Source organism: Mus musculus, chromosome 1, assembly GCF_000001635.26.
Source record: "Mus musculus strain C57BL/6J chromosome 1, GRCm38.p6 C57BL/6J".
NCBI lineage: Eukaryota > Metazoa > Chordata > Mammalia > Rodentia > Muridae > Mus > Mus musculus.
In genome coordinates this window covers 188,051,639-188,079,224 of record NC_000067.6, presented here as the reverse complement: position 1 = coordinate 188,079,224, position 27,586 = coordinate 188,051,639, and the positions used below count along the sequence as shown (strand labels likewise).

At 43.9% G+C, this 27,586-nt stretch overlaps 1 protein-coding gene across 15 annotated transcripts in view; it reads right to left on the bottom strand.

The window, feature by feature from the left end:
• Esrrg (estrogen-related receptor gamma) overlaps nucleotides 1-27,586 on the bottom strand; it is a 606,376-nt gene that overhangs the window by 135,661 nt on the left and 443,129 nt on the right. For all 15 annotated transcript variants that reach the window (XM_011238916.3, XM_006497165.4, XM_011238917.3 and 12 more), the window contains one exon: nucleotides 12,768-12,884. In XM_011238916.3, coding sequence (XP_011237218.1) covers nucleotides 12,768-12,884 — 117 coding nt within the window. The remainder of the gene's footprint in view (nucleotides 1-12,767; nucleotides 12,885-27,586) is intronic.

Genomic DNA, 27,586 nt, shown 5'->3' with positions numbered 1-27,586 from the left:
GCAGTGCTAGTGTGGAAGACTGAAGGCTACAAATGGGAGATGGGACCGTCAGAGGACACCCAGGCTTTCCTCAGGGCAAGTGCTAGCCACTGCCACCATCTCTACCACAACTTCACATTTTCCAGAACAGGAAACTTCACAAACTAGAGTTGATGGTGATACTTAAAAGGACCATGTACGGAGAGGACAGAGCCATCTAACTCAGTCCACCTTCTCTTTCTGTGTTTCTTTCTTTCTCTATTTGGCAGATTTCTTGTGGTAGGGTCTCAGTATGCTACCAAGGCTGGCTTCAGATTTCTGCACTCAAGTCACTCTTTGGCCTCAGCTTCCCAAGAACCTAGAAACAGAAGAACCACCATTCCCCAGTGTGTCACATGCACTTTTCATGCCAACCTAATGCTTCATTAATTGAGTGGGACGGAGCTACCAGGAAGGATGAGTAAGCCAATAGAAGCCATGCTGACTAAAAGTCATGACATGGACCCAAAACATGTATCAATTGGGTTGACAGCTATAAAGGAGTTCCTGGGAGGGAGACACTTCAGCCTGCTTCTAGATATTATAAAGAATGGGGTGCATTTGTGAGGGAAGCAGGAACAAATATTTAAACAGGCCAAAGCATCAGCCAACAATCCAGTTTCCTTCCAAATACTTCCAAATTATTCATGAGTTGATACTAACTCAATACTGAGGTCAGGGTAGCCGTCATTCACCCGGCTTGAGGAACATGGATAAAATTAGAACCAAGCCCTGGTTAGGAGTAGAAGCAATACATTAAGGTAGTCCAGGCACAGAAAATAAACTAGCATTCATCTATGTTCTACCCTTCAGCTCACACCTTCAGTCTGGATATGCTAAGATGATGATAAATAATTCCCAGAGTTAGGAAGGAAGAGCAAGCAGAAAGGAGGTCCCAGGGAAGAGCCTGGGATCCTGAGATCCCTGGAGAAGGAAGTGAGCCTCACGTCTCTGCCCAGAAAGGTCTCTCTGCTTCGTCTTGCCTTCCCTCCCATACCATCTCACTTACAAGGGAAGGTGCCTTTAGACTAGTGAAAGTCCTGCCACACCCGTCAAAGGTCTCGACAATGCCTCCTGATTCCCAAACTGCGTCTGAATCCTTCTCCCTGAACAACATGATTCATGTTCATACCGTGCAGCCAAGTAAGTTAAGAGTGAGTCTGTGAATCAGCTCCACACCCGAGGCCCCTCCCACCTGAAGGACAGTGCTCACAGTGTCCCGTGCCCCGTGCCCCATGTGCAGTCTACTTGGATAACATTGAATGGCAGCGGCAGGCCTTCGGCCGCTGTTCTGGTAGCCACAAAGCCACCCTTGGCTCTCAGAAGGCACAATCTGCTGCTGCCTTTGGTCCAGTTTGCCAGGAAGCCCAGGATGGACTCCCCACCAGCACCATCAGGCTCAGGGAATTTGGCTAGCACCAGGCACCTAGACTTCTGCCAGGTAATTGGCTTTGGGGAAGCCGCTGACCTACTCTCCACTGAGTGGCTGTTGTGGACCTGGAACCCAGCCTGCCTCTCATCATTGATCAACCTTGGCCAAGCCAGCTGGCTTGCTCCTTTGCAGACAGCTTGCCTTAGGGAAGCTGGTTGGTGGCTTCTCAACCTACTAAGAAAGAGAGGGGGAGAGGGAGAGAGAAAGAGAGAGAGAGAGGGAGGGAGGACACGGAGAGGCAGAGTCACAGAGACACACAGAGAAACGCAGACAGAGACAGAGCAGAGACACAGAGAACAGAGACAGACAGGGAAGAGACAGAGAGAGGGAGATCTCATTTTGGCTGTGATGGCTGAGGACAATCATGATAATACATGGTGTAAGGGCTGAAGCTCGACACAGGTTCGACAACAGGTTCATTAGCTGTGGGACCCATGGAAGTAAGAGTACAAAGGAAAAACTTAACTTAATGGGCCTTAGGAAATACAAACCAGAACCTCTCACAGTAAATTGCAACAAGCTCACCCATAAATCCATCCCTCCAACCATACACATACACACACACACGCACATGCGAACACACACACACCCTGAAAGAGAATTATAAAAACATATTATCTGGAGACTTGTTAAAAAAATATACTATGTCAGAGCCTCATATGATCCTGGCTTCCCCACCCCTTATTTGACTGGCTTTTCTCTATCTGGGCAAATGGTCAAACAGGTGCCCCTGCCCCCTTGGGGCAAAACCCATCGGAGATATTTTATAATTCAAGAGGAATAATGCTGTAACCTATTAGATCCACGTTAGCGTCCTACTTCATGCTGACAGTGGAAATAGCAGGTAGGGAACGAGCCAGTAAAGGACTGGCTTTAACAACACTGCGATGAACAGAAAGGACAGGAGTAAGAAGGCCTGGGATTCCATCTTGTCTGGCTTCCTGTGACACAGGAAGTATTCTCGGAAGTGTTCGTAGTATTGCTCATATGCCATCTCACTTAAACTTGATTGATTTTTTTAAAAGAAAGTACATTTAAATATATAATAGCCTCTGAGGATCACAGGTACACAGATTATATTTTCTCATGTGGAATTTTATATCCAGTCATAGACAAATCTCTAAAATATGAGTATTTAAATATTTCTCCTTTATGGCATAGAGAGGATTTGAATATCCCAGCTGCACATCATGGCCAGACCCTCAGACTCCCAAGGAAGAGGGCATGCACATATATTCCTCTCCACAAGGATTCATTTGGATGGAATATGTCTCTCAAGTTCAAGTTCTAGAAACTGCCCCCCACCAAAAGGAGACTTTGCTACAAGGTGAAAATTTCCTCTCTGTTCGAATTTGGATGAAATAAAGTGTCACAGACTGTCTGAACCAGACATGGACTGGTCAAAAGGGATTTGTGGGAAAAAAAACACATCTTGAGGATCCCTGGTTTGCATCATATGCCTTAGAGCTAATCAATTATTCCTAACAAGACTGGGGTACAGTTCTGTGGTCGAGCTCTTGCCACCATGTCAGATGCCTTGGATAAGTTTCATCTCCAGAGCAGGAAAAAAAAAAGAATAAATACAACAAAATATGATTCTAAAGTTTATGTAGAGATCTCAAGGACCCCTAAAAGATATTTGTGTCTAATTCTCACATGACATTGGGACTCTTTCAGTTCAAATGTCTCTCCTAATACAAGTACACTGACTCCCTTCCAGGAGAATTCAGCCATTTCTGGACATTAAGAACACAAAGTAGCTGGGTGTGGTGGTATCCCATAATCCCAGCACTCAGAAGGCTAGGGCAGGTGGGGGGGGGGGCAGATCTCTTTGGGTTTAAGGCTAGCCTGGTCTATGTAGAAAGTTTCAGGCCAACCAGGGGTACATAGTGAAATGCTGTCTCAAACAAGTAAGAAAGCAATCAAACAACAAAAACTACCACAAGAACAAAAACAATAAAACTCAAAGTTCCCAAGTAAGTTCAAGTGAGTTCAAATCCAACAATAACACCAAAAAGTGGGTGTTTAAATTGTTTAAGAACCCAGCTGCTCCTGATTTACAGCCTCAGTATGGTTATAAGTGGCTAGGCTTGAAGCACATGCCTGTGTTTTATCTATACCTTGGAGGCATATTCAGGAAGATTCCTTGGGCTAAAGAGTAAATTCAAGTCTAGCCTAGACTACCCAGTGAGTTACATGCTGGCTTGGGATACCAAATAAGAACCCCTCTCCCTAAGACAAGAATAATAACAAAAAATTTCATTCTGAGCCAAATATACACCTAATATCTCCATAGTTCATAAAGGAAAAATTATAGCAGACAAACATAATAGGTGATAGAGCTAGTGTAACAGCTGTAGTCACAAGCTCCCTGGACAGTGGAAGAAACTTGGCAAGACTCATGACTTCTTTAAGCTTCACTTCCCATGAACAAGGAGAAGCACCTACCATAGGCGTGGAGGTGGCCACTCTAAGGATTAGCCAAAAATAAGAATCCAGTCTAAGCACACAGTACAAAGCCTAAGGCATTAAATCCTCATGACGAGGTCTCTAGTCTTACCTTCAACATCTTGGCTATTTATTTTGAGAGAGACTATTCCAGGCACAAAGCAACACCAACAACAAAAAGAAAGAAAGAAAAAATAAAAGGAAGAGGGAAAGGAAAAGAAAAGAGGCCATCATCCAATAACGTAATGTCTGTACACAGGACAAGTTTTCGTGGCACCTTTGCTACATTCCCAAATGGCTTGCATGTCAAGACAAAGCTCACAGACAAGGTGCTCTTTGCCACTGCCTATATTATAACTTGGGAGTTGTGTTTAATGTTCTGCATTAATGAGGGTACTGCTCGGGATGGGATTACAACTGTGACTGTAAGAAACACCAGGGAGGTCAATGCAGTTCTATTAACTGTCACCCAGCACAGAAATATTTTCTGTGAATACCATTAAAGCCTTCTGCTGTCCTTTGTTCTGCTTTTTGAAGGCAGTGGGAACCCAAACTTCCCTAGCAATAATTTCTGTTTTAGACTTGGCAACATAATGATATTAGACTTGAGAGGGGGGTGGAAATCACCTTGGCAATGTCTTCTTGGAAGATATTTTTTTATATTTTTTTATTTATTTTGTTTTGTTTTACAAGAGAGATTTTGTTGGGGTAAATTACTAAGCAGACTCATTCAGGAGGTAAAAACAAACCCACTTGTTACTAAATGACCCAGTTAGCTTTACATTTCCTAAGAAGAGAACCTTCCTGGAAGATGCTACACCCTCTAAATGGTCATTTTTATTGCAAAGGGAAATGTGAAAGTGAAGGGTAGTTAGAGAAATAGTCGCTCTGCGCCCTGCCCGCTGATAGGGTAAACCTAGACGATGCTCCAGGCTTCCTGGTCACAGATGGATTAGGAGAGAGTGGAAGCTGCAGAAGAAAACTGTCCCGGAATTTTTCTTTGTATCCTAGGGGTGCAGAGCAACTGAACAGAGAGGGTTGTTGGCTGTGAATAAATCCCTAACTTATGCTCTGTCCTGCATATCTGTGTATATGCTGCTCTTCCCCAGAGTTGGAAATAGGAGGTCACCCCATGAGTGAGATCATCCCAGGAGGCTTCACCTCGAGATGGTTGGTCATCACTCACTCGTGAGACCTCAACACCGTAACAGCGGTCCTCTCTTTCATGCTGCTACCATCTCATGTACCCGAAGATTTCCTGAAGGCTAACCTGCTCCTAGAAATCCCTAAGTCAGGGTAAAAGTGGAAGACTTTATACTGCACATGGATTGTCAGCTCTTGAGGCACTTAAGATCCATTGGGCCAGGGAGCTTAAGCTGTGTATAGAGGATGCGGCCCTGTTAAGACATGGCATCCTTCAACTTGTCATTGTGATCCAAAGCTGCTCCATTCAAACTCAGTATCCAGACATCATGCTCCTGGGCTGGGGGCAGAGCTGAGTGACAGTGTTCTTGTCCAAAGTCATCGTGGTACTAGGTTTCAACTCCCATACTGCATCAAATAAGGACAGCTAAGAGAGGTGGGGAACAAGAAGGAGAAAGAGGAATAAAGGACGAGATGGAGAGGGAAAGGGGAGAAAGGAAGAGAAAGGGAGAGGATGGGGAAATGGGAAAAGAGAAGGAAGAGGAGGAAGAGGAGGGGTAGAGAAGGAGGGAGAAGAGGGAGAGGAGGGACAGGAGGGACAGGAGGGAGAGGAGGGAGAGGAGGGAGAAGAGGGAGAGGAGGGGTGGAGAAGGAGGAAGAGGAGGGAGAGGAGGGAGAGGAGGGAGAGGAGGGAGAGGAGGGAGAGGAGGGAGAGGAGGGAGAGGAGGGAGAGGAGGGAGAGGAGGGAGAGGAGGGAGAGGAGGAAGAGCAGGAGGGGTGGAGAATGAGGAGTAGCAAAATGTATGAACTGCCCCAATGTTCTCCAACTTTCAGTTCACTCAACACAGGATAAACAACATAGGCATCGCTCGGTGTATGGGTGTGTGGCCGTGAGTGTGAGGGCACGTGTGTACACATTCACATGGGTGTGGAAATGCATGTGCATATGTGTATGTGCACGTGGAGGCCAGGGGACACACTCGGTTTGCTGACCACACTATCCACCTTATTTTGAAACACAGTTTCACTCACCTGCAGCTTACTGACCAATAAGGCTAGACTAGCTAGAGAGCTAGACCCCAGAGATCTGCCCGTCTCTGCTTAGTCCATGTGGGTGCTGGAGACTGAACTCAGGTCATCATGCTTGCAAGGCAAACACCAAACTGAGACATCTCCCCAGCCAAGAAGCTTCTATCTGCCCCCCACCCCACAAAAGCATTTAAAGATTTTCCAGAGTTGGTGACATTAATGAACTAGTACAGCTCATCATCTGTAGCCATTACACCATGGCCCTATTGCACTTATAACCTCACCATCTTCAGCATCGTTGTCATCATCATCATCTCTGCCCTTGTTATCGTGGTATCTGCATGCCTTATGCTAGAATGATGCTCCTGCAGGCATGTTGTCATTCTAAAACGAGACCTGAGCGATTCCAACGGAGAAAGGGTACAGCATGAAGACCACCTGCTCCCAGGTGCGTGTGAGTATGCACCTCAGAAGCTCTTGGTCTCCCTCATCACTGAGCAGGCAGGGGGAAAATCAGAAGCAAACACTGAAAGCACAATGTCTCACCGGGCGTCAGGGAAAAGCTTGGCCAGGTGTTGAGATTTGTCAAAACTAGTTTCTAGCCTGTGGTTTTCTCTCACTAAGCCGCCCTTTCCTCCCTCCCTTCTCTGTGCTAAAGCTGAGCCCATTGTGAGAAGCACTATTTGTGTGTAATGTTGTTGAGGAAAATATCTGGTTGAGTAGAAGTCTCTTATCCTTTTAAGGGGGGAGGGGGTAAAACAGAGTCATGGAAGATGCTTTGATGCTTAAATACTTGTCTTGCTTGAATAAGGAATAGAGGTCAAATACCCAGAAACTCACCTATATGCTGTGGCCTAACTGTAATTCAGGACTTAGTGGAGAGACCCTGGCTTAATGTAGAAGAATAACTGAGGATGAGTCCAGATGTCAGCCTTGGGCATCCGTATGCAACAGCAGCATATAATATACCCATGCACACCGACACAGATAACAAAAACATACATGCACACATACACCACACAGAGAGGAAAAAATGGTAAAGATATAAAACAATATTGAGGTTTGGTTCTTCTTTGCTTGATATGAGCACAAGTAAAGACTAAGGTTGTCATGAATGTTTGAACAAAATTCCTCTAACAGATGTTCTTTTATGAAAATCTCAGGAAAACACTCTGAAAGCCATTGAGACTATCAGATAGGACACATTTTAGATGAGGCTGGATCTTGGTCATTATGATTATACATACACACACATACACATGCACATGCACACATACATATACACACGGTGTTGAGATTCTGGTTCCTGGCATCTCTTGCTTAACCGGACTGTGTTCACTGTGCTCTGAATCTCTTGCTTATCGTAAGAGCCTCAACAGGCAAGATCAGCAAGTCTTAGGAAAATCTCATAACTCAGCTCACATCCAGGAAACAAATCCAGGAGTATATTCCAATGCAAAGCCTTGAATTGAGGTCCCTCTGACCCCAAAGTCTGACCCTAACAGTCTCTGGCAGCAGTAGATGACTGGGTGTCTGCTCCTTACTCTGGGTCACAGGGCACCGTGGCCAGGAACTATCTGGTCCTTTCTCCGTGGTGGTGCTAAGGATGGAAGCAGCATGTGCTGAAGAGCTCCCCTAATATCTTCTTCAGTGTCCACAACTCAGATGCTGAAGCCCAAGGCTTCAACTTCAGTAGCAGGTCTTCTGGGATTCTTCTGTCTTGCTTTTGGTGTTTTGAAACCGGTTCTAATGTAGTCCATGCCCACCCTGAATTGATCCTCCTGCTTCAGTCTCAAGCAAATGCAACCATATCTAGCCCTAGTCATTCTCTGTTGTTATTGTTTTGTGTGTTTGCCTTCATGTTAAAAAGAAAACAGATTCTTGGAAGGAAACACTGAAACGGGTCAACCAGGCTATAATCCCAGCCCAGGAGGTGGAACGAGGATGATCTCTATGAGTTTGATGCCAACTCCTGCTACAGAGTAAGTTCTAGACCAACCATGCTATTTACTGAGATTCTGTCTCAAATAAAGAAAAACTTCAGACAAGAACCACAAACAGCAAACAAACAACTCCCACGAATTGTTGATGTGAAAGCCTTTGTGGCAAGAATGGAAAAATTTCCCTTCTTTGTCCAGTGGATTCTACATCTTTACAAAATTATTATGTCTTTCTTCAAATGGCTTGTTTTGTTTTCCTCTCTCTCTCTCTCTCTCTCTCTCTCTCTCTCTCTCTCTCTCTCTCTCTCTCTCTCTCTTTGTCCTACAAATAAACTATTTCAAAGTGAGAGCTTGAGAAGGAGAAACACACAGAGAAAGAGACAGAGAGAGGCAGACACAGACACACAGACAAACACATACAGAGACAGAGAGAGAGACAGAGAAGGAAGGAAGGAAGGAAGGAAGGAAGGAAGGAAGGAAGGAAGGAAGGAAGGAAGGAAGGAAGGAAGGAAAGAAGGAAGGAAGAAGTGAGGAGTAAGGAAGAAGAGAGGAGGAGCTGAGAACATATATGTAACACACGTTTTCTCTGACATGCAGTATGAGAGAGAACTCTAAAAGTAATGTGGGTCCATCAGGACATTTACCTGCACAGGAGACCAACCAGAGACAGTGGTTTGTTAGTGTGCTACATGGCACACACACTACCATTTGCTTAACGTCATATCTCTGAGTTTTGTTATTGTTTGATATTTTTTCTTTCCAACACAAGTGTTGAGTGGAACACTTTTGGCTTTTTTTTCTTCATCTGGTCACTATTTTTTGGTGTGAATGAGCACTCTGTGTGTGTGTGTGTGTGTGTGTGTGTGTGCACATGAGAGTACATATTTATAAATATATGTGTTTACATGTGTGTATGTGCTGACCCATGTATACATGCACATATAAATAAGAGAATACAAACTGTGGATGCTCATGTGTGCAGAGGTTAAAGGTCAATAGCAAATGTCTTACTGAGCAAGGTCTCTTAGCCAATCTGGAACATTGAACTACTGACAAGACTGGCTGGCCAACAAGCCCTAAGAATCTTCTTGTCTTCAGATTACAGGCCTCCACTGTACCCTGTTATTTTGTGGGTACTGGGGGAACCCTCAGCTCCAGGGCAACTTCTGCCCTCCTCTGGCCACTCAGGGCATTTGTCCTCAAGTGCAGATACTGCACCAAGACAAGTGGTTACAAATAGAAAGAAATCTTTTTAAAATTCTAATCTCAAACATCAAGCCACTTAGCTTAGATAAATTTCCAGTGCTGGTTTATGGGGAGAGAGAAGGTCTGGGCACTTACTCCTGTGAGTCAGTTATCTACAAAGCGCTTCTTCACAGACACTCAGCGATCTTCTCGCAGAGACACCCCTCAATTAATAGAAATGCCAGACAGTATGACTAAGAAGTATCTTCTTTTTTAAAAACAGCCAAGCCCTCATTTTTCTATATGCCTGCCTCCCTTTTCGTGGAAAGCTCCCCCGTTCCCCTTGGGCCTCGCTTTACGGTGCACTTGGCGAATTGAATGAAAGATACCTGTTAAAGGAAGGAAGGCTTCCATCACAGCTGTGGAAATCTGATTTCATCTCGGATTCGAGAACTAATGTTGTTTTTTGTTTAACTAGATTTTGCCTGTCAATTTCCAGACCTGCTGTGCCGTCCGCCTGTATGGACTGCTGTGGTCAACACGGGGGTTGTAGTAGCAAATTTTATTACGGACTGGTAATTGAATTGAACAGGTTTACATTTGAATAGATTTACTACACCATGATCTCTGACATACTGCACGGGACTCAAATCCCTGCACATCCATAAAGATACGTTTAAGACAGTATCACCCTCTCCAGGCTTAGGGAGCGAGCCTTGAGCCACGGAGATGCCCAGGCATAATTGTGCATTTATATGCAGGTTGCGATGCAATATTTCACTGTATTCTTTAAGCATAAAAGAAAAGAAAACAATATTCTATATTTCCTCACACCTGTCCCATCCCTGATTTCAGAGAGAAGGGTACCGGGCTCAAAGGAATGATATTTTGCCAACCAAGTGTTTGTAAGGAAGTAAAGGGGAAATAAATTATTATCTAAACATGGTAGCAACAGCAGCTCTTCCCTTGAAAACACATCCTCTAAAGGCTTGATAACAAGTGCTGAGAGGTGCGAACCGTAGATAAGCACAACCCGGTTGAAGCCGCACAATGATGTTTAATTAAACGCAGTTCACACATCTGCCTTCCTGCTCACCTCCCTTCAGATCTTCTCCTGGAGACTCTGAGAAACACGATCTAAGAAAAGAGCTGTGTCTCTGTTCATCTTTAAAGTCGAAACGGCAATCAGATGAGTAAATTACAGTATTGAAATCAAACTAATCAAAAACTCGCATCTCCAGAGAAACGGGGGCGTGTCTCTACGCACTGCACTGTTTGAAAACAAAACCGAACCTGAGGTATACTTAGAAGAACGAGGCTTCCACTGACACCAGACTTTTCATTGTATTTAAACAAATGGATTGCTTTTTAAATGTGACGATTCTTCAATTTTCAGGGGCTTGCCACCTTTAACTGTCCTTACTGTTATGAGCACAAGTTTAGTTTAACTCTCCGCAATCAGGGCAAGTGGCAATATAAAGATAATCGAGGCCAAAACCCACCTGTCCGTCACTTATCACATTCTCAATTACATGTTCATGGGATTTTTCTATGGCATGGGGAGGGGGTTGTTCTACCCTGTGAATTAATTTGTGTATGCTACTCTGCCAGAGGGCTTAAAGCATTGGCTAAGCAAAGTCCATAATCTTACAATAGTATATCGATACCTCCACCACCACCGTCACCATCATGAAGTAAAGCTGAGGTTCTCAACCTGTGGGTCCAGTGACCCCCTCACAGAGGTCACCCAAGACCATCAGAAAACAGAAAAATTTACATTCTGATTCACAACAGTAGCAAAATTACAACTGTGAAGGAGCAACAGAAATAATTTTATACTTGGCATCACCACACCATGAGGATCTGTGTCAGAGGATCTGCATTAAGAGGCTGAGAACCACTGCTCTGTACTGAGTGGGGTTCTCATGTAAAAAAAAAAAAAAACAAACAAAACAACACTGGCACCCCAAGACCTTTCCATGTGGAACAGCAGCAATGCTCTAAATGAAACTGCCCTGCAATGTAATTCAGTTAGGAGGGTCTGCTTTTCAGTCAGGAGTTCAGCTTTGTCATAAGTTATCCTTTGGGCGATTTCATATATATATTTATTAGCAAGCAAGGAACTTGTGTGGCACGGGAGCCGGGGACACTGCCTGGTATGTGGGAGGAGCTGCGTGACAATTTAGCAGATGGACTGGAAACCAAATCATGGCTACCTATGAAATGTAATGGGGCCAAAGGCCTGCAAACTGAAGGTGGTAACGCCTCCTCACTTGTACTCTCAGTGCTAGTCTGTCACCGGTCTCCATGACCCTCCTTCCTTGTCTCTGTGTGTATAACTCATATGTATGGGTCTGCCTACGGCAGTTCTCCTCCTTACAAGGTCTCTCTCCATCCCTCCATATTCATATATCACATAAGGTATATATAATCATATTACTACAGTCTCTTTCCTTTCTTTTCCTGCTGGATGTCCTATCTTAGACGCCTTCCTGCAACACTTTAAAGTTGCAAGCTTGCCTGTTGACAGCTCGTCTCCCAGGGAAGCACCAAGCTGAAGACCTGATGGAGACCCTGAGCAGGCTCTACCTTCTCCTGGAGACCAATAAAGGTCAGAGGAGTAGGGCAGGGAGTCCATGTCCCTGTGATCCATATGCTGACTCATCCTCCTGTGACAGCGCCCACAGAGAAGGTCTTGGACAGGTACAGAGCAGGCAGAATTACACAACTCCAGAACCTATGCAGGTACTGAGGCTTGTCATACAAATTATTATTTGCATATATGTGAACTTAAAATGTGAAACAGAAAGGTAATGGGGAGGAATCTGCAGTAACAGTAGATACTTCTGAATACAAAGAAAGAGGCAAGTCCATGTTTATCTGCAAAAAAATTGCTTATACAGAGATTTAACACAAACCCTCTATAAAGGTAGGTTTCTGGAAAAGAAGGAAAAATTTTACTGTCTCACAACAGAATTATGACTATGTCTATGTAAGCTGAAGCACACAGTAGGTCGGGAGCTCTGACACGTGTGGGACAGCAGAATGTCCTATGCAGCCACTGGGTTCTCCTCTCCCTGAGGGAATCAAGTGTGGAAGTGCAGCTGGCGTACTTGACACAGAACACACATTCACTGGCTTTACCATCTGTGTGTGGGTGTTTTCCCCAACCGAAACCATGCATGATCATCGAAGGGGCGAGGCAGGAGTGGTTTTCAATCAGGTGAGTTTGGAAAATAATAAAGATGACCCTTAAAGCCAAAATTAGTTTTTAAAAAACAAATGAGAAGGGGTGTATTGTGGGTTGCCTCTTGTTTTGTCTGCATCTTCTTCTCTCTGTATCTGTAAAGATCAAAGGACCAGGCCCAGCCCCACAGTGGGGAATTTGATTCACATCACAGGGTCCTACCTTCTGGTTGGTATCAAGATGCTAGCCATGAGGAATTAGAAATGCTCCACCTTTCCCTGGTTTCCATGGGAATGGTCTTGAGCCCTATCTTGATACCCTCCACCTCCTACCCCCCGTGCAGCCCACCAAACCCAGAGCACGAGGCTCTGAGTTGCCCCCTTACCTTCTTTCAGCATGCCCACTTTGAGACACTTCATGAAGCGGCAGGCCTGGCAGGATTTGCGTCTGCGCTTTGTGATCTCACATTCATTCGTGGCTGGGCAGCTGTACTCTATGTTACCTACAGCAGAGAGTTTGAGGGAAAGAGACCGTCAGAATGGTGGGTCAGAGATGTGGAGGCATCTCATATCCCCAACCCCAAAGACATGTCACCCCAAAAACATGTGACCAGACATGTGACAAGTGTCAGGAAGCTAGATATGCTGCTGTAGCCACAGAAGAAACCACCAAGGAAGCAGCTTGACATAATTTAGCACTTCCAGAGAGGCTGAGGCAGGAGGATTGCTGTAAGTCCAAGCTTGGACTACATTGTAAGCTCTAGGGCATCCAGGGCTGCATAGTGAAACTGTTTTCAAAAGCAAGCAAGCAAGCAAACAAACAAACAAACAGAAAAGGAAAAAAGAGTTATATTAGCCTCTTCATTTTACTCCAAGATTTCCCTTGTATCAGAATATTGGGGAAGACTGTTACTATATGTAGGAATGGAACAACAGCCAATCGCCAAGCAAAGCTGGCCCCCACAAAGTACAGTCTTCTAGTAGAGATTCCAAAGTAGACTGTGCTCAAAAACACCAGAGACTGGGAGATGGATCAGTGGTTAAGAGCATCCGCTGCTCCGGAAGGGCTCTGGCTTCTTCCCAGCACCCACATGGGGCTGCTCACAACTTCCTGTGACTCCAGTTCTGAGGACCTTGAGCTCTCTTCTGGACTCTGCTGGCATGTACAGCCAACTAGGCATACACAGGTACACATAAAATAAAAATAACTAGATCTTAAAACAAAACAAAACAAAACAAACATACAACGACAGCATCACATCTGGATCCTAGTTGTCATTCCCGATCTATGGTAACTCAAGGTTTGGGGACAAATCTGCTTGTCTTTCCGGCTGAACACACCACACAGAGCTCAGTGATCCGAAGTCTGATGTGGGATATTGCTATAAGCTCCTGGCATGCAGGGCAGCAAGGTCCCAGCCCTTCCTACCAGGCTGGCTGGGCAGGGCTACTCAGGATGCTTCCTGGTGATGCCGAGGGTGAGAATGAAGGGAATAATGGCCGCCATTGCGACTCCTACCTTCATCGTGCTTGTGACAGTATTTGCATAATTAATTCCAAGCACCATGGAACTGTGATTAAAAACAAACTAGTCGGGGTTATAATTTTGGCAGTAGACTGTATCGTTTTCAGCTATACGCAACAAACTGAAATAAAAACGTGTAAACGGAAGATCTAAACTTTCAATGTTTCTCTGAGACAATGAAGCGCATGCGGTGTGCTCTTGGCGGCCACAGCTGTAAAGAAGCTACCTTGAAAAATAAAGGCTGTCTCGGCTATCAGCCCCGTTGCAGAGTGCTTGAAGGTCTCCGACTACTACCTAACCCTTTCCCCTCGTGATTAAGTGCATTAGTAACCTAATGAAAATGCATCCTGCTTATTGCCCTCTTGGGAAGGGGGAGGTCATCGCACCGAACGCATAAATTGTCATAGGAGACGGTCCGGGCATAATTGCAATTTTGCTGTTCCATGCTTGCTGTACTCAGGGTCCATCGAGTCCCTAGAAACATGCGCAGATCCAAGTAATTAGCATAGAAGGCTGCCTGGGACCACAGCATTGATGAAATATTTCAGAGTTAATCACACTTTGTAAACACTGATTTATATTGACTACCTTTCTGTGGACTGATGTGTCCTCATTAAATATCACATTAGTGCTTTGCAGGGTTGTTCAGAGACTCCACTACTCGCCAACTGCTAATTCACCAGGAAGCGATACCTAGCCACTTGGAACTACAGAAAATTGGTTAAGTATGCATGACTTAAAAAAAAAAATCTTGAGCATTAGAACTTGAGGTAAATTGACTGGCTAAATTAGCATTCTAACTCAAAGCAACTACTTTTAAAATGAGGTTAGATAATAGAAGTGATATTAACTGCATTAACAGGAATATTCACCATCTTCTTCAGAAATATCACTCGGGGCTGGCGAGATAGTTCACCCAGGAAAGTGCAGCTGCAAATGGCTGACCGTGTGAGCCTGTGTGAGCTCAGTCCCCAGCACCCACATGAAGACAGAGGAGAGAACACAGGATCACAGGACCCTGGAACACAGGATCGCTGCCTTTCACTTTCCTCGTATTAGTTAATAAACATCTTTTAAGAAAAATATTACTCAGGAAAAGGACTAGCAAAATAGCTCAGCGGTAAATGTTATATAGTCCTGGAAACCTGGGCTTCATCCTTGGCTACCATGGTGGAACACACACGCACATACATGTAATAGTAGTAGTAGTAGTAGTACTAGTAGTAGTAGTAGACGACAGGCAATGGTAAGGCAAGTGAAAACCAGGCTTGGTCAAAGCTGAGAATAAAAAGATTGAGGATCTGAGGGGTTTTTTTCAAATGTCCCCAGAAATCTAATCTGCATCGAAAGAACATTGCTACAGTTTTGTTCGTTTCTGCTCTTGCTTTTGGTGTGGCTTTGCGGATAGAGCCTGGGGTCTGTCAAAAGTATTCTAGGCTAGCACTGAGCTGTATCTCCAACCCTGTTTTTACATTTTGAACTTCATTTGGAAACAGTTTTCCTAAGTTCCCCCAGACTGGCCTGAAATCGGCACCTCAACCCCAGCCTCCTGAGTAGCTAACTAAATGCTAGTGATCTAGTGTTCGGCTCCCAGCGCCTCATGTTCTCTACAACTTTCTCCATATTTATTTCAAAGTGAACTCTAACGTGTCCTGTTGAGGGATGACTGAACAACAATTACAAACACTGGGAACAAATGCTTGTCAGACATCATGTCTAGACATTCCCAGTCTCTAAAGTTAGCATGATGTGATGGTTCACGTTCCCACGGAGGCATGAGCATCCATCTCCTGCCTTCAGCTCAGTGGTATCAACTACTGCTACAGGGTACACTGCACATGCAAATGGGATTGGCTGTCTTTCCATCCATCTTTGGAGATTATATTTCCAACCTTTATGGCAAGGGCTTTTGTCAGGCAGGCGCAAGCTCACCCGTGGACGTGCATAGGTTCCTCCATCTGACTACTGGCTCCAGCCTTTGTGCCTTAGTCCAGGATGGTGGCTGCCATTTGCCCTGTCTCCTACGACTGCCTTTATCACCTCTCTACCCTAATCTAAAACACAGGAGCTAAGCTTGGTGTTCACAGATATAAATCCCAGCACATGGGAAGAAGAGGCAGAGGGCTACCCAGAGTCCCAGGCCTGTTTGGACCCTGTAATAAATAATAGAACAAATAAAATGAGATAAAATAAAAACACTTGCCTAGCGTGTTGAAGGCCTTATGCTTGACCCCCCAGAACCATACATATGTGTGTATGCGTACACACACATTACTGCTGCCCTTCTGAATTAAATGGAAGCCATCCAACTACCACAAGGTCCTTTCCCAATATAACTCTCATCTACTTTTCCGGCAATATCACAATTATTACCTCACATGAACTTTCAGATCCAGCCAATTTCATTTATTCATTTTTTTTTGCTGCATGTCCTTCAAGACTCCCCTCTGAGAATGATCTATTTCTGCCCCTCTTTTCTTCTTAAAATTATTTCCAAGACTCAGTGTTCAACTCCAATTCCATTCCAATCATTTATGAAAACTTCTTAGCCCGTCCTAGCAGGAAATGACTTCTGGGATGCCTATCTTCTGAAGTACTGACATCTAACACAGACAGGTCATATTTTTGTTAGTCCTTTGCATATGCATGATACCTGCTAGACAGGAAGACATCGGAGGACAGGAGCCAATTCTGAGGAAGTATAAACATCTCCAACCAATGACTGTGGTGAGTCAGGAGGAGGCAAGGTGTGATTGTGGCCTGTGCTTGTAATCTCAGAACTGGAGAGGTAGAGACAGGCCGAGCTCCAGACTCACTGGCCAGCCAGTCTGGCCTAGTTGGCAAGCCACAGGTCAGTGAGTTAACTTGTCTCAGAAGAAGGAGAAGCAGACTGTGGCTGAGACGTGATACCCAAGGTTGACCCCTGTTCTCCATGGGAACGTGTATGCATGCATACACACACACACACACACATGTTTGTGTGTGTGTGTGTGTACATGTGCACTCATGCACACACATATGCACCCACACAAGTACATACACACAGGCACTCACATGTTCATGCATGCTCACAAGAGAATATACGTAGGAAAGTCAGTGACGTTTTCACATAGGTAAAAATGTCTGAACTATGAATGAGTCAGTAAAGACACCGGAGTAAAGGACTCTTCCCAACACCACGGGATATAGAAAGACCTCTCTAACCCAGCCTCCCCACTATGGGGCTGGGAGTGAAGCCCAAGTGGAAGAGTGCATACTTAGTATACAGCAACCCTGGGTTCAACTCCAGTCACACTTACAAAAAACAACAATGAGAGCAGTGGTACAGGCTTGCAACCTAGCACTCTGGAGGTAGAGGCAGGGGGATGGGAGGTTCAAGGTCAGGCTGGGATGAAAGCCTTTATTAAAAGAATCTTTTTTCACAGAGCAGTTCCACATTTTTATATCCTTCATAATATATATGTACAACATATATATGTGTCCTTCATAATATATATACACACATACATACATGTGTCCTTTATAATATATATGTAGACACATATATACATATAAGTGCCCTTTATAATGTATATACACACATATATACAGATATATGTGCCCTTCAGAATGTATATACATACAAATATACATATATATTTGTCCTTCATAATGCATATACACACAAATATACATATATATGTGTGTGTGTGTTTTCTTCATAATACAGACATAAACACACACACATGGACACATATATACACACATACATATGTATGCATATGTAATCAATGTAGGGGGATAGAAGTTGTTTACAATGAATTGGGGGATACTCATGAGCATTCTGTCTTGAGGAAGTCTTAACATAGGAAGATGATAAGCTTCATCTCACTAAGTAACCCTGGCTTGTGCTTGGAAAAACAAGTCAGCAAGGCTCTAAATAAGTTATTTGCTAGAGGGAAACCTCATTTTCAGGGCCTCCCATGGAGTTCCTCCACACGCTGTTGTTGTCTGTGGTCACCCAGCCATCAGCATCTTTGATCGATGTTACAGGCTACTGTGATTTTACCCTTCAAATACCTTCCCTGTTGCTTTTAGGAGTCAATTAAAATGAGGCATTTTAATATTAAAAAATGTACCACTCCCAAGTGTCCCGGTAACAATGTAGCAGACACTTTGGTAATGGTTCAAAGACTTTTTCCCCACTGGGGCACAGCCTCTCTATGGGACACTTGTTTTCCTCCAAGTCTCTAAAAGTAGAAACTAGACATAAACAAACAAATAAATAAATAATCCAGTTTTTAAAGTCTCCAATGTATCTGGATATCTGTAACGTTATCCTGGGTAAAGTCATGCAGGAGACAGCAGAAGGTCTTGTTCCCGGCTTGCATTCTCAGTGGAGACAAGAGAGTTTTCATGGATTATAGCTCATGATTTTCTGAGACACATTTGTTAGATGGCACTGGGGACTGGGTTGGGCAGCTGCTAAGGACATGGCTAGACTTCCCCCGGCTTTGTCAATAGCTGGGGGAATACACTGTGCTGCCTCAGGTGTGGGATCCACATGGAAGCATGGGGTCCTACCGCCAGGCTGCCGGAAGTGACGGACGGAGCAATTTAGAACATCTCCTGGCAGCTTTGCACAAAGTCCTGGTCTCTGGTTACTTATTTCAGAGTCTTTGTACAATTAGTTTGCAGGCAATGTAATTTCCTCACATTGCTTAACAGAATTTTGCAGCTTTCTGGCGGGCAGAATAACGGGGTGTGTGGAGCTCCAGCCTAGAATGCCAGCAGATAATTTGTGGGTTCCTTTCAGTCATTTAATACACTTTCACACTTTGGCAGTGAAAAGGGCTGAGTGATGGAAATTAGCATGGCATCTCAAAATAAAAATATCTGTCAAACCTTTACTCTGGTCCGAGTTACTGCCACCGGGTAACCCTTGCACCTAGAAGTCTTAAGTGAGCCTTCTTTTGTCAAGCATCCTCTTGTCAACAACATAAAGCCAATTCCAAAGCCACCGTCTGTTCCCCCAACTTGCCTGAATTGTATTAACAAAGCCAAATGACTGTAGATGACAGCCACAGCACATTTGCACATCACCACACATGGAAGTTCGGGGGAGCACCCATGTGCATACATGCATGTGTGAGCTCATAGAGGACAGCATTGATGTCCCCTTCATCACTCTCCATGGTATTGTCTTGAGGCAGGCTCTGTCACTGGACTCTCTCACTGTCTCTTTTCAGATAGGCTGGCTAGCCAGCAAGCTCCAGGAACTCTCTTGTTCTGTGTCCTCTTTCCCTCTTCCTACTCTGGACCCTCTTCTCTTTCACTATGGTCACAGATGCAGGCAGCCACACCCAGCTGTCTTTCCCCCATCTGTTCTCAGGATCCAACCTCAGGTCCGAACTGAAAATATAAGAGCCATAATGGCCTGGTAAAACATACTGCTGGATCTTGAACATGAAGCACAGACTTAATTCCCAAATAGGAATAAAATATGCCTTAAAGACAAGGTACTATAAGGAACTACAAGCAAGTGGTTTGCTGACACAGAGAGAGGGTGGGAGATGTAGCTTAGTTGGAAAGGTGCTAACCTGGCAGGCAGGAGGCCCTTGGTTCAATGGGCAGACCCATGTAAATCAGGCAGGGTTGGTGCTTCCTGGAGCCTCCAGACGCCCACAAAGGTGTGCGACAAGGTGGTGGACATGGGGGTGTCAGTAGAAATTGATTTAGGGCTGGATCAGGTGTGAAGGTTTTGAAAGACCAATCATGCTCAATGAAGGTCACTCTCTGGTCTTTTGTGAGGAGATCAGATCGGAGTGTTCACAAGGAGGTGTAGTTTGAGAGTCTGAGAGTCACTTCATAAACTGTCTAAGCCATGACTTGGTCCTCTGTTCTCATGTTCTTGTGCACTGTCTCCTCATATGAACTGTAGCTTATTAGCAAGACAGAAATGTTCTTTCCTTCCCGTCTTCCCTACTTGGACCTTCACAGCTGTTCTCCAGGGCTCCTAGAAGCCTAAGACTTCACCTGACGCTCGCCTCTCAGGGAGCTGTTCCCTGGCACTTAACCCAGCTTGATTCTGTCTCTGTGAACTCACTGTCCCTCCATCCCAGCTATGCGTTCTTTTAGGACAGAGGCATCCTAGGGCTGTGTACAGTGAAGTCAGTAGACCATAGAGAACACTCGCTATTCATTAACACTTTCCAGACAGTATCTTAATAATCTGCCCAGGTTGGCCTTGGGATCGAGAGAACCTGTTGCCTCTTTCTTCTAAGTAATTAGTAGGAGCAAACCACAGTATCTACCCAACTGGCTTTTTAGGGATTCTATTCCTGACTGCTCCATTTTAGAGTTTAGGACTCAATTATTCATCAAAAAATTAGACAGCAAGAAAAGAGAGAGTGAGGGAAAGAAAAAGTTTATGTTCAGAAAGAAAAGAAACAATATCTTCTCATTCATGTGGTTCTTAGCCTATGATGTCTACATATATGTATGTGTGTGTGTATGTGTGTGTGTGTGTGTGTGTGTGTGTGTGTATACACACATACACACACACACACATAATGTACATGTGGGTATAACATTTAGAAAAGAAAACACAAAAGGGTAAAAGATAAGATAAATACTAATGTTCCATTTTGGGTATATTGCTTACAAGTTCTCTTCAAAGACTTGCTTCGCTCCAGTTATTTGAGCCCAGTGACTTTGCAATCCACAGAGGGAAGGGTATGCACTTATTCATTCCCTTTACAAGGTACCTTCACAACTACCCCAGTGATTCCTAAAGGTACTCCTGAATATTCAGGTGCCAACACAAAGGGCCATAGCCACAACACTAATAGCCCAGTTAGCCTTGGACACAGGAAGACCCTCTGCACTGATGAGAGCGCTAAGCCCGGAGACTAGGTTACTCACCCAGAATCACAAAGCTCACAAGTGCCTGAGGCAGGTTTTGAACCCAGAAAGATTCGCTCCAAAGCCTGCACTCTTAAGTACAAGGCAGTACTGCTTAACTCTAATCTTTTAAAAGTCATTACTGACTGTCATTCAACTTAGAAATGCAGCACACCCACCCTGTTCTCTGAGCAGTTTCTTTGTGTAACCCTTGTTGTTGCTACAGTTGTTGGACAGAAAGGACGTTCTGAAGCCTGACACAGGAGCCTGGGAGTGAGGGGGTGAGGGTGGATCTTGGCATTGTCCTGTGCTGTTGTCAGCCTTATGGGACCAGGGCAGCTGTGGGGTAGGATTGAGTTGCTTTTAGAGAGAGGAATCTCTCAACACCTCAGGAAGAAATCCTTCATCTGGTCTCGGTGCCACCATGGTCTGTGGCCAGTTTAATTCCACAGAAACCAAACAGAGCAAGTCACCAAAGCAACGGGTGTTGGGTTGTACACAAAGCAGTTTGAAGATCCCAGAATAATGCTATTGTTCACGAAGGGAAAGAGTTGACTCCATGGTCGCCAGGGCATGCTCTACAATACATTTAGAAGGACATGAAGAATGTCTAACAAAAATGTGTTTGCTGCAGACATGTGGAGACTGAGACAGGAGGATCTTGAGATTGAGGCTAGCCTGGGCTACACTGTAATATCCTGTCTCAAAAAAAAAAACAAAAACAAACAAACAAACAAACAAAAAAAAACAAAGCAAAACAAAACAAAATGAAACAAAACTCAGGGCCTTACATATGCAAGGCTAGTATTCTCCCAGTGATCTATCACTAGCCCTCACTTCAGTTTTCAAGTTTCTATAAGGGATAAACTCACAGAGGTCCTTATAGAGGGTCACCACTGCACAGGAAACATCATATCTGTGGTTGATGCCCAACATCATCTTTTCTGTTCCTGTGAGGTGTAAGCAAGTATACATATCTGGTGTCTAAGACATACAAGTTTAAAAGATGGGCTCTGTAAACAGGCCAATGATAAAGAGCTGGCTGTACAATCATGAGGAACCAATTTCACATCCCTCGTATTCAGGTATGGAGATGCCTTCCAGTGATCCCAGTATCCAGAGATGGACACAGGAGGAATGGCTCAATCAGCAAAATCTAAATTCAGTAATGGAAGTGGTAAATATATATGGGCATGTGCTCTCATGTGCTCTCTGGTCTTCCTCAAATGGAAGCCAAGTGAATAGGGCAGGCACATAGAGTGCTCATTAGAACACAATGTGGGATATGCTCAGATTCGCCGGGAAGGAATGTTCAGAATTTAAGCTCTAACAGCTAAACTGCAGGCCCAGGGTGTAGCTCAGTTGGAAGGTGCTTACTTGGCCCTGAGCTACATCCTGGTACTGTATAAAGAAGGTCTGTTGGGATATACCTATAGTCCCACTGTTGGGAGGTAAAGGCCAAAGAATCAGAAGTTAAGAGGTCATCCTTCAGCCATACACTGAGTTCAAGGTCAGCCTAGCTATAGGGTACTCCTCAGGTGTGAATTGATAGAAGTACATTAAAATGTTCTTCCATAAAATAGCTAGATAAGCCAAACATAAGACCTGATTGGATGCCATAGAATGGAAATTTTCTATTATAATGAGAATTGAACATCCTTCTCCTTCTTCTAATATTTATTATTAGAAAACAAGAGAGACAAAAACACCAGTTCTGAGCTGAGGAGAGGGCCATCCAGAAGGCTCAGTGGGAGGGTCGTGCTGCTAAGCCTGATAAGCTGAGTTTCATGCCTAGAAACTCCCATGTTGTGGAGAAACAATTCCTAAAAGTTGTCTACTGACCTCTATATATGTATGTAGCTTAAGCACATACACACACACAGAGACACACATACATACACACAGAGGCACATATCCACATATACATACACACAAATAGACACAAACACAGATACACATACCAGACATACACACATGCAAGTATCGACAGACGCATATGCAAAGACACACGTAGACAGACAGAAACACATACATATGCACAAACAGGCACACATGTACACACATGCCCACATACAGCTAAACAGATACACATGCAAAGACACAGACAGACAGACACACATATACACACATACCAATAAATACATCAATAAATACCAGCCAACAACAAAATGCCTGAGGAGATCCAGTCTGGAGTCTTGGCCCTGTAATCCCAGTACTAGAGAGGCTGAGGCGGAGCTATTATGCCACATTCCAGGCCAGCATGGGCCTGAGTAAGTCCCTGTCTAAAATACCAAACAAACTGAAAGTGAAACCAGTCTCTCCCTTGGAAACTAAAGGGTGTGTGTGAGTGAGCACGCACATGCTTGTCTGTGTGTGTGCATGTGTGTATGTGTGTAAGTGTGTGAGAATGTTTGTGTGTGAGTGTATGAGTGCATTGTATATGTTTGTGCAAGTGTGAGTGAGCACACATGGACACATATTTCATTGTCAGCCTGGGTCTAGCCAAGCCAGGTGACAGACAGAAAGCCCAGTGGCGACAGGGCTGGGTTGAGCTCTCTGCTTTAAACTTGAGGGATTTCTGGGAATGAATGATAAAGAAGTGGGTAGTTTTAAGCCTTAAGCCTGACTGTCTCCTTTCTAAACCTTCGTATTATCTAATCACAGCTTTTGTACTATTCTTAATTCCAGACTTTCATTTTATTTTAACAATTTAATGGGGGAAAAATTGCTCAGTGACTACAATCTCTCAAAGAAAAATACAGTCTTAAATTACCCAATGCTTTAAAGACCTTTAACATGGACAAGTCAGAGCCAGAACTATGGGTGCTGGTTGCTGAGGGCCACTTGTTCCCGACACTTCAGTTTTTGCAGCCAGAAAAGTATATAGTGATGGTACTGTCCTGGGGTGATAAGTAAGGTTATGAGAGTCATTAAAACAGCATAAGCTCATAGTAAAAAAACTAGTATTTTCAGTATTGACAACAGTGGACACATGGCTCCAGTTAAGAGCACATTCTGCTCTTGCAGAACCTGACCTGAGTTAAGTTCCTGGCAACCATGTCATGTGACACGTCATCACCTGTAACTTATTTTACTATAGTAGTACTATTACAAGTCGGTGGATACACCATTGACAACTGGTATAAAAGCATTGTACTGAACTTAGAAAACCAAACAAAACTAGGTAGACTGCGTTCTTATGTGATTACCTATGAGTAAATCCAAAGAGGTATAAGACAACAGCAATAAACCCAACTTTAGATTAGGGCACATGGGAAATTCCTAAAACCAATATTTAAACAATCACATCAAAGTCACTAGGAAAGACAATAAAAAAATAATAAAATAAAACAAGGGATGACAAAAACTCAAGAGGATGTGGGGGCAGGAGGGGTTACAGTGGCGTAGAAAACAGTAAAGTTATTCCTCAAAAAAAAAAAAAAAAAAAAAAACACAAAAAAAATAGTTATAGCTGAGTTAGCCATTCCAGTCAATGGTATATATTCGAACCAATTAAAAACACATGGGTAAGTGGGGTTGGGATGGAATTAGGGATCAAGTCAGAGTCTTACAGATGTCAGACAGGTGTGCTATGACTATTCTACATCCTCCTTCTTGGTACAGGATCTGCTTAATTTGCCCAGGGTGACCTGGGAGAAGCTATGCAGCCAGGTAGGCATCGAACATTTGCATCCTCTTGTCTCAGCCTTCAGATCAGAACATGCCATTTGCATACCCAACTGCATACTCATTACTTAAGTAGCCAGAAGGTGGATACATCTTAAATGTCCATCAGGAGATGAATGGAGTTTTGTTTTGTTTTGTTTTTTTAAGTCTCATATACACAATGCATTGTTATTTAGTTTTCAAAAGGATGTTCTGGAATACACGACAACATACCATGGATGGACGTTGAGGATTTTAGACGAAGTGTCAGCCACAGAAAAAGATAAACACTGTGGCTTCGGATTTAGTCAAGGGTAGAACACTTGCCTGCCATCTGCAAGGCCCTGCATTCCTTCCTTAGCACCAAATCAATAATATTGCATGGTCCTGCTGGCTATCCATTATGTTATGGTTCTGTGAGTGCAGCTGCCCAGGGCTGGGGGCAGGAAGAAAAGGGAGTTGTGTCGAGGGAGAGTGCCAGGGTCACAGCTAAAACTCTAATGATCTTGTACTTGGCCACATGAACACAGTTGACACCTTCACTTTGTACAATTAAAGTGGCTAAGGTTCCAAACTCCTGTTTTTAACCATAACTAAAACTAAGTTTCAATATCATATCTACTAATAACAATCTTAGAGAATGAGGGTGGACTCCATGGAAAACCATGAGTATCCAAGGGCCCAGATTTAATCTCTAGTACCAAGCAAACAAATGTACCCGGATGTAAGCTCCAAATTCTTCACCAGAATCCCTCACCAAATGTTGCCTTTAGAATGTCTAAGTGAACACCAGTGACCAGAACTTTAGGTATCCCATCATAATGACTGAAAATGGATTAATTCAGTTCACAAGAAAGTGACTGATAACCTTTAAGTCCTAAGAAGCTATTTAGGTTTATTAAGTAATAAATCAGAAGACTTTTCTGTGACTCTAGGCTCTACCAAGGAAGGAGAACAACCCTCCCTATGCTCCAAAATGTATCTGTTTCCAATTGATTGATTGATTGATTGATTGATTGATTAGTGTGATTGATTGGTCAATTGATTGACCTATTGACTGACTGTGCTCAGGATAAAACTCAAGATCTCACATTTAGGAGGAAAGAATTCCACCACTGAGCCATGCCCTCAGCCCTGGACTTGAACTTTTAACAGAGTATGTTTGCTTTCTTCTGGGTCTCCAGACTCGCATTAACCCAAATCTTTTCATTGATCACCAGAAAGTCACCCCAACCAGCCGGAGCACCTGACAACCCTATTCCCATGAATTCTTTCTCTTTCCTTCTAGTGGACACTCTAATCTGCTCCAACTCCACTTATCTATAGCTAAGTTTGGCTTTGTGGAAGAAAGAATTGTGTCATTCTAGAAAAGCAAGCGTCTTCAAGCTACAGAGCATAAAGCTTTACCCTACAGCACTTAATGTGTGCTGAAGCTTCTTCTCAGAGGTCTAATTAGTTAGGACGAGTCAAGCAGGCTCTGGTGGGGACGGAGATATCGCTACAAGTTCAAAGCTACTCAGCAAACCTTTGTCTTAAAAACGAAGACAAACAAACAAAAAAACTCTGGAAATAATGTGCCTATAAACTTCTCAGGAGGCTGAGCGTTGAGGCAGAGGGATTTCTGCAAGTTCAAAATCAGGCTAGGTGTGAAATTTTGCCTCAAAGAACCCAATGATAATACATTTTTAAAAAGACTTGTTTTCTAATCAAGGGAGGTCAAGGAGAGCTCTCCCCTTGTCAACAAAGGTACTGGTTCCTTTGTTTGAGTTTATCAAGTAATCAAACAATCAACTCAGCCTCAGCAGCCACCACTATCACCAGATAATACTGATTACAGCGGCAGATGCTAGGGGAAAGTCCACTCAACTGCAGGCAAAGTATCAGATCACCTCACTCCCTGAGAAAGCCTAATACCAGGACAAAAATTCTACTTGGCAAACTGGCCAGGATTGAAGTGAGCCACGAAGTCCCTGAGAGTTGGAGTCAGGTGGGGCTGCACCAGGCTAAAGTAGCAGAGCTCTGGAGGAGCTTTAGCATAAACGAGAAAGAGAACGGCTGCTTCCTCCCAGGGAGAGAGTCTCACAGGCAGGGCATGGAAGAAGATAGGGTTAGGGAAGGAAACAAATCGCCTGGTAGCTCCAGGCCCAGAACTTGATCAGAGTTTCTAACCAGAGATTTGGTTAAAGAAAGTTCACAAGAATGAATGAGAGTGCTGCGGATGCACATTTGTACATATTTAACAACAAAAACATAAATAAAAAAGGCCGGAGGGACAGCCAGCTCAGCGGTTAAGAGCCTGTGCTGTTTTTATGGAGGACCTGGGTTTGATTCCCAGAGCCCATATGCATATGTAAAGATAATTTATTACTAGTGACAGCTTTATTTTTTTTCTAGGTTCAGTAACATAGGCCCTGTTTCAAGGGCACTAATAGAGAGAGTGCTTCCATTTACCTATATTAGAGTCTCATTTACAATACAAAGTATGCAGCACGCTTTTAGGCATGACTAAAAGCCATATTATTATTATTATTTTTAAGTTATGGCTACTGTGCCGGTGTTGCTGCAATTATGGTACAGTGCTTTTGTTTTGGAGACAAAGTCTGACATATCCCAGGCTGGCCTGATCATCGCTGCACGGGCGAGGAACTTCTGATCCTCCTGCCTCCACCTTCAGAGTGCTAGGGTTACAATGCATGTGCCTCGATGCCTGGATTCTGTGTGGTGCCCAGAAGATCATGAATGCCAAATGAGTCCCAGCCAAAGCCCTTCACATGATTGCTCATGTTAGTGCTGGGGACGGAGGTGTGACGTCGTGTATCATTGCTCATGTTAGTGCTGGGGACGGAGGTGTGACGTCGTGTATCATTGCTCATGTTAGTGCTGGGGACGGGAGGTGTGACGTTGTGTATCACAGGGAACTGCTCTACCACTGAACTATATACTTCCTTACTCTACGATAACTGAAAAATAAAATAATAATACAGGGGGTATCACATTCTATCTTCTCATTTCTCCCTAAACACTCTGAAGTGACACAGTGGTGGAACATGGGCCTGGATACGCTGCAGAGAGATTACTCAGAAGGTTAATTCCGCTTGCATAATTTCACAGTGTGTGTACAGCCGGCCATTA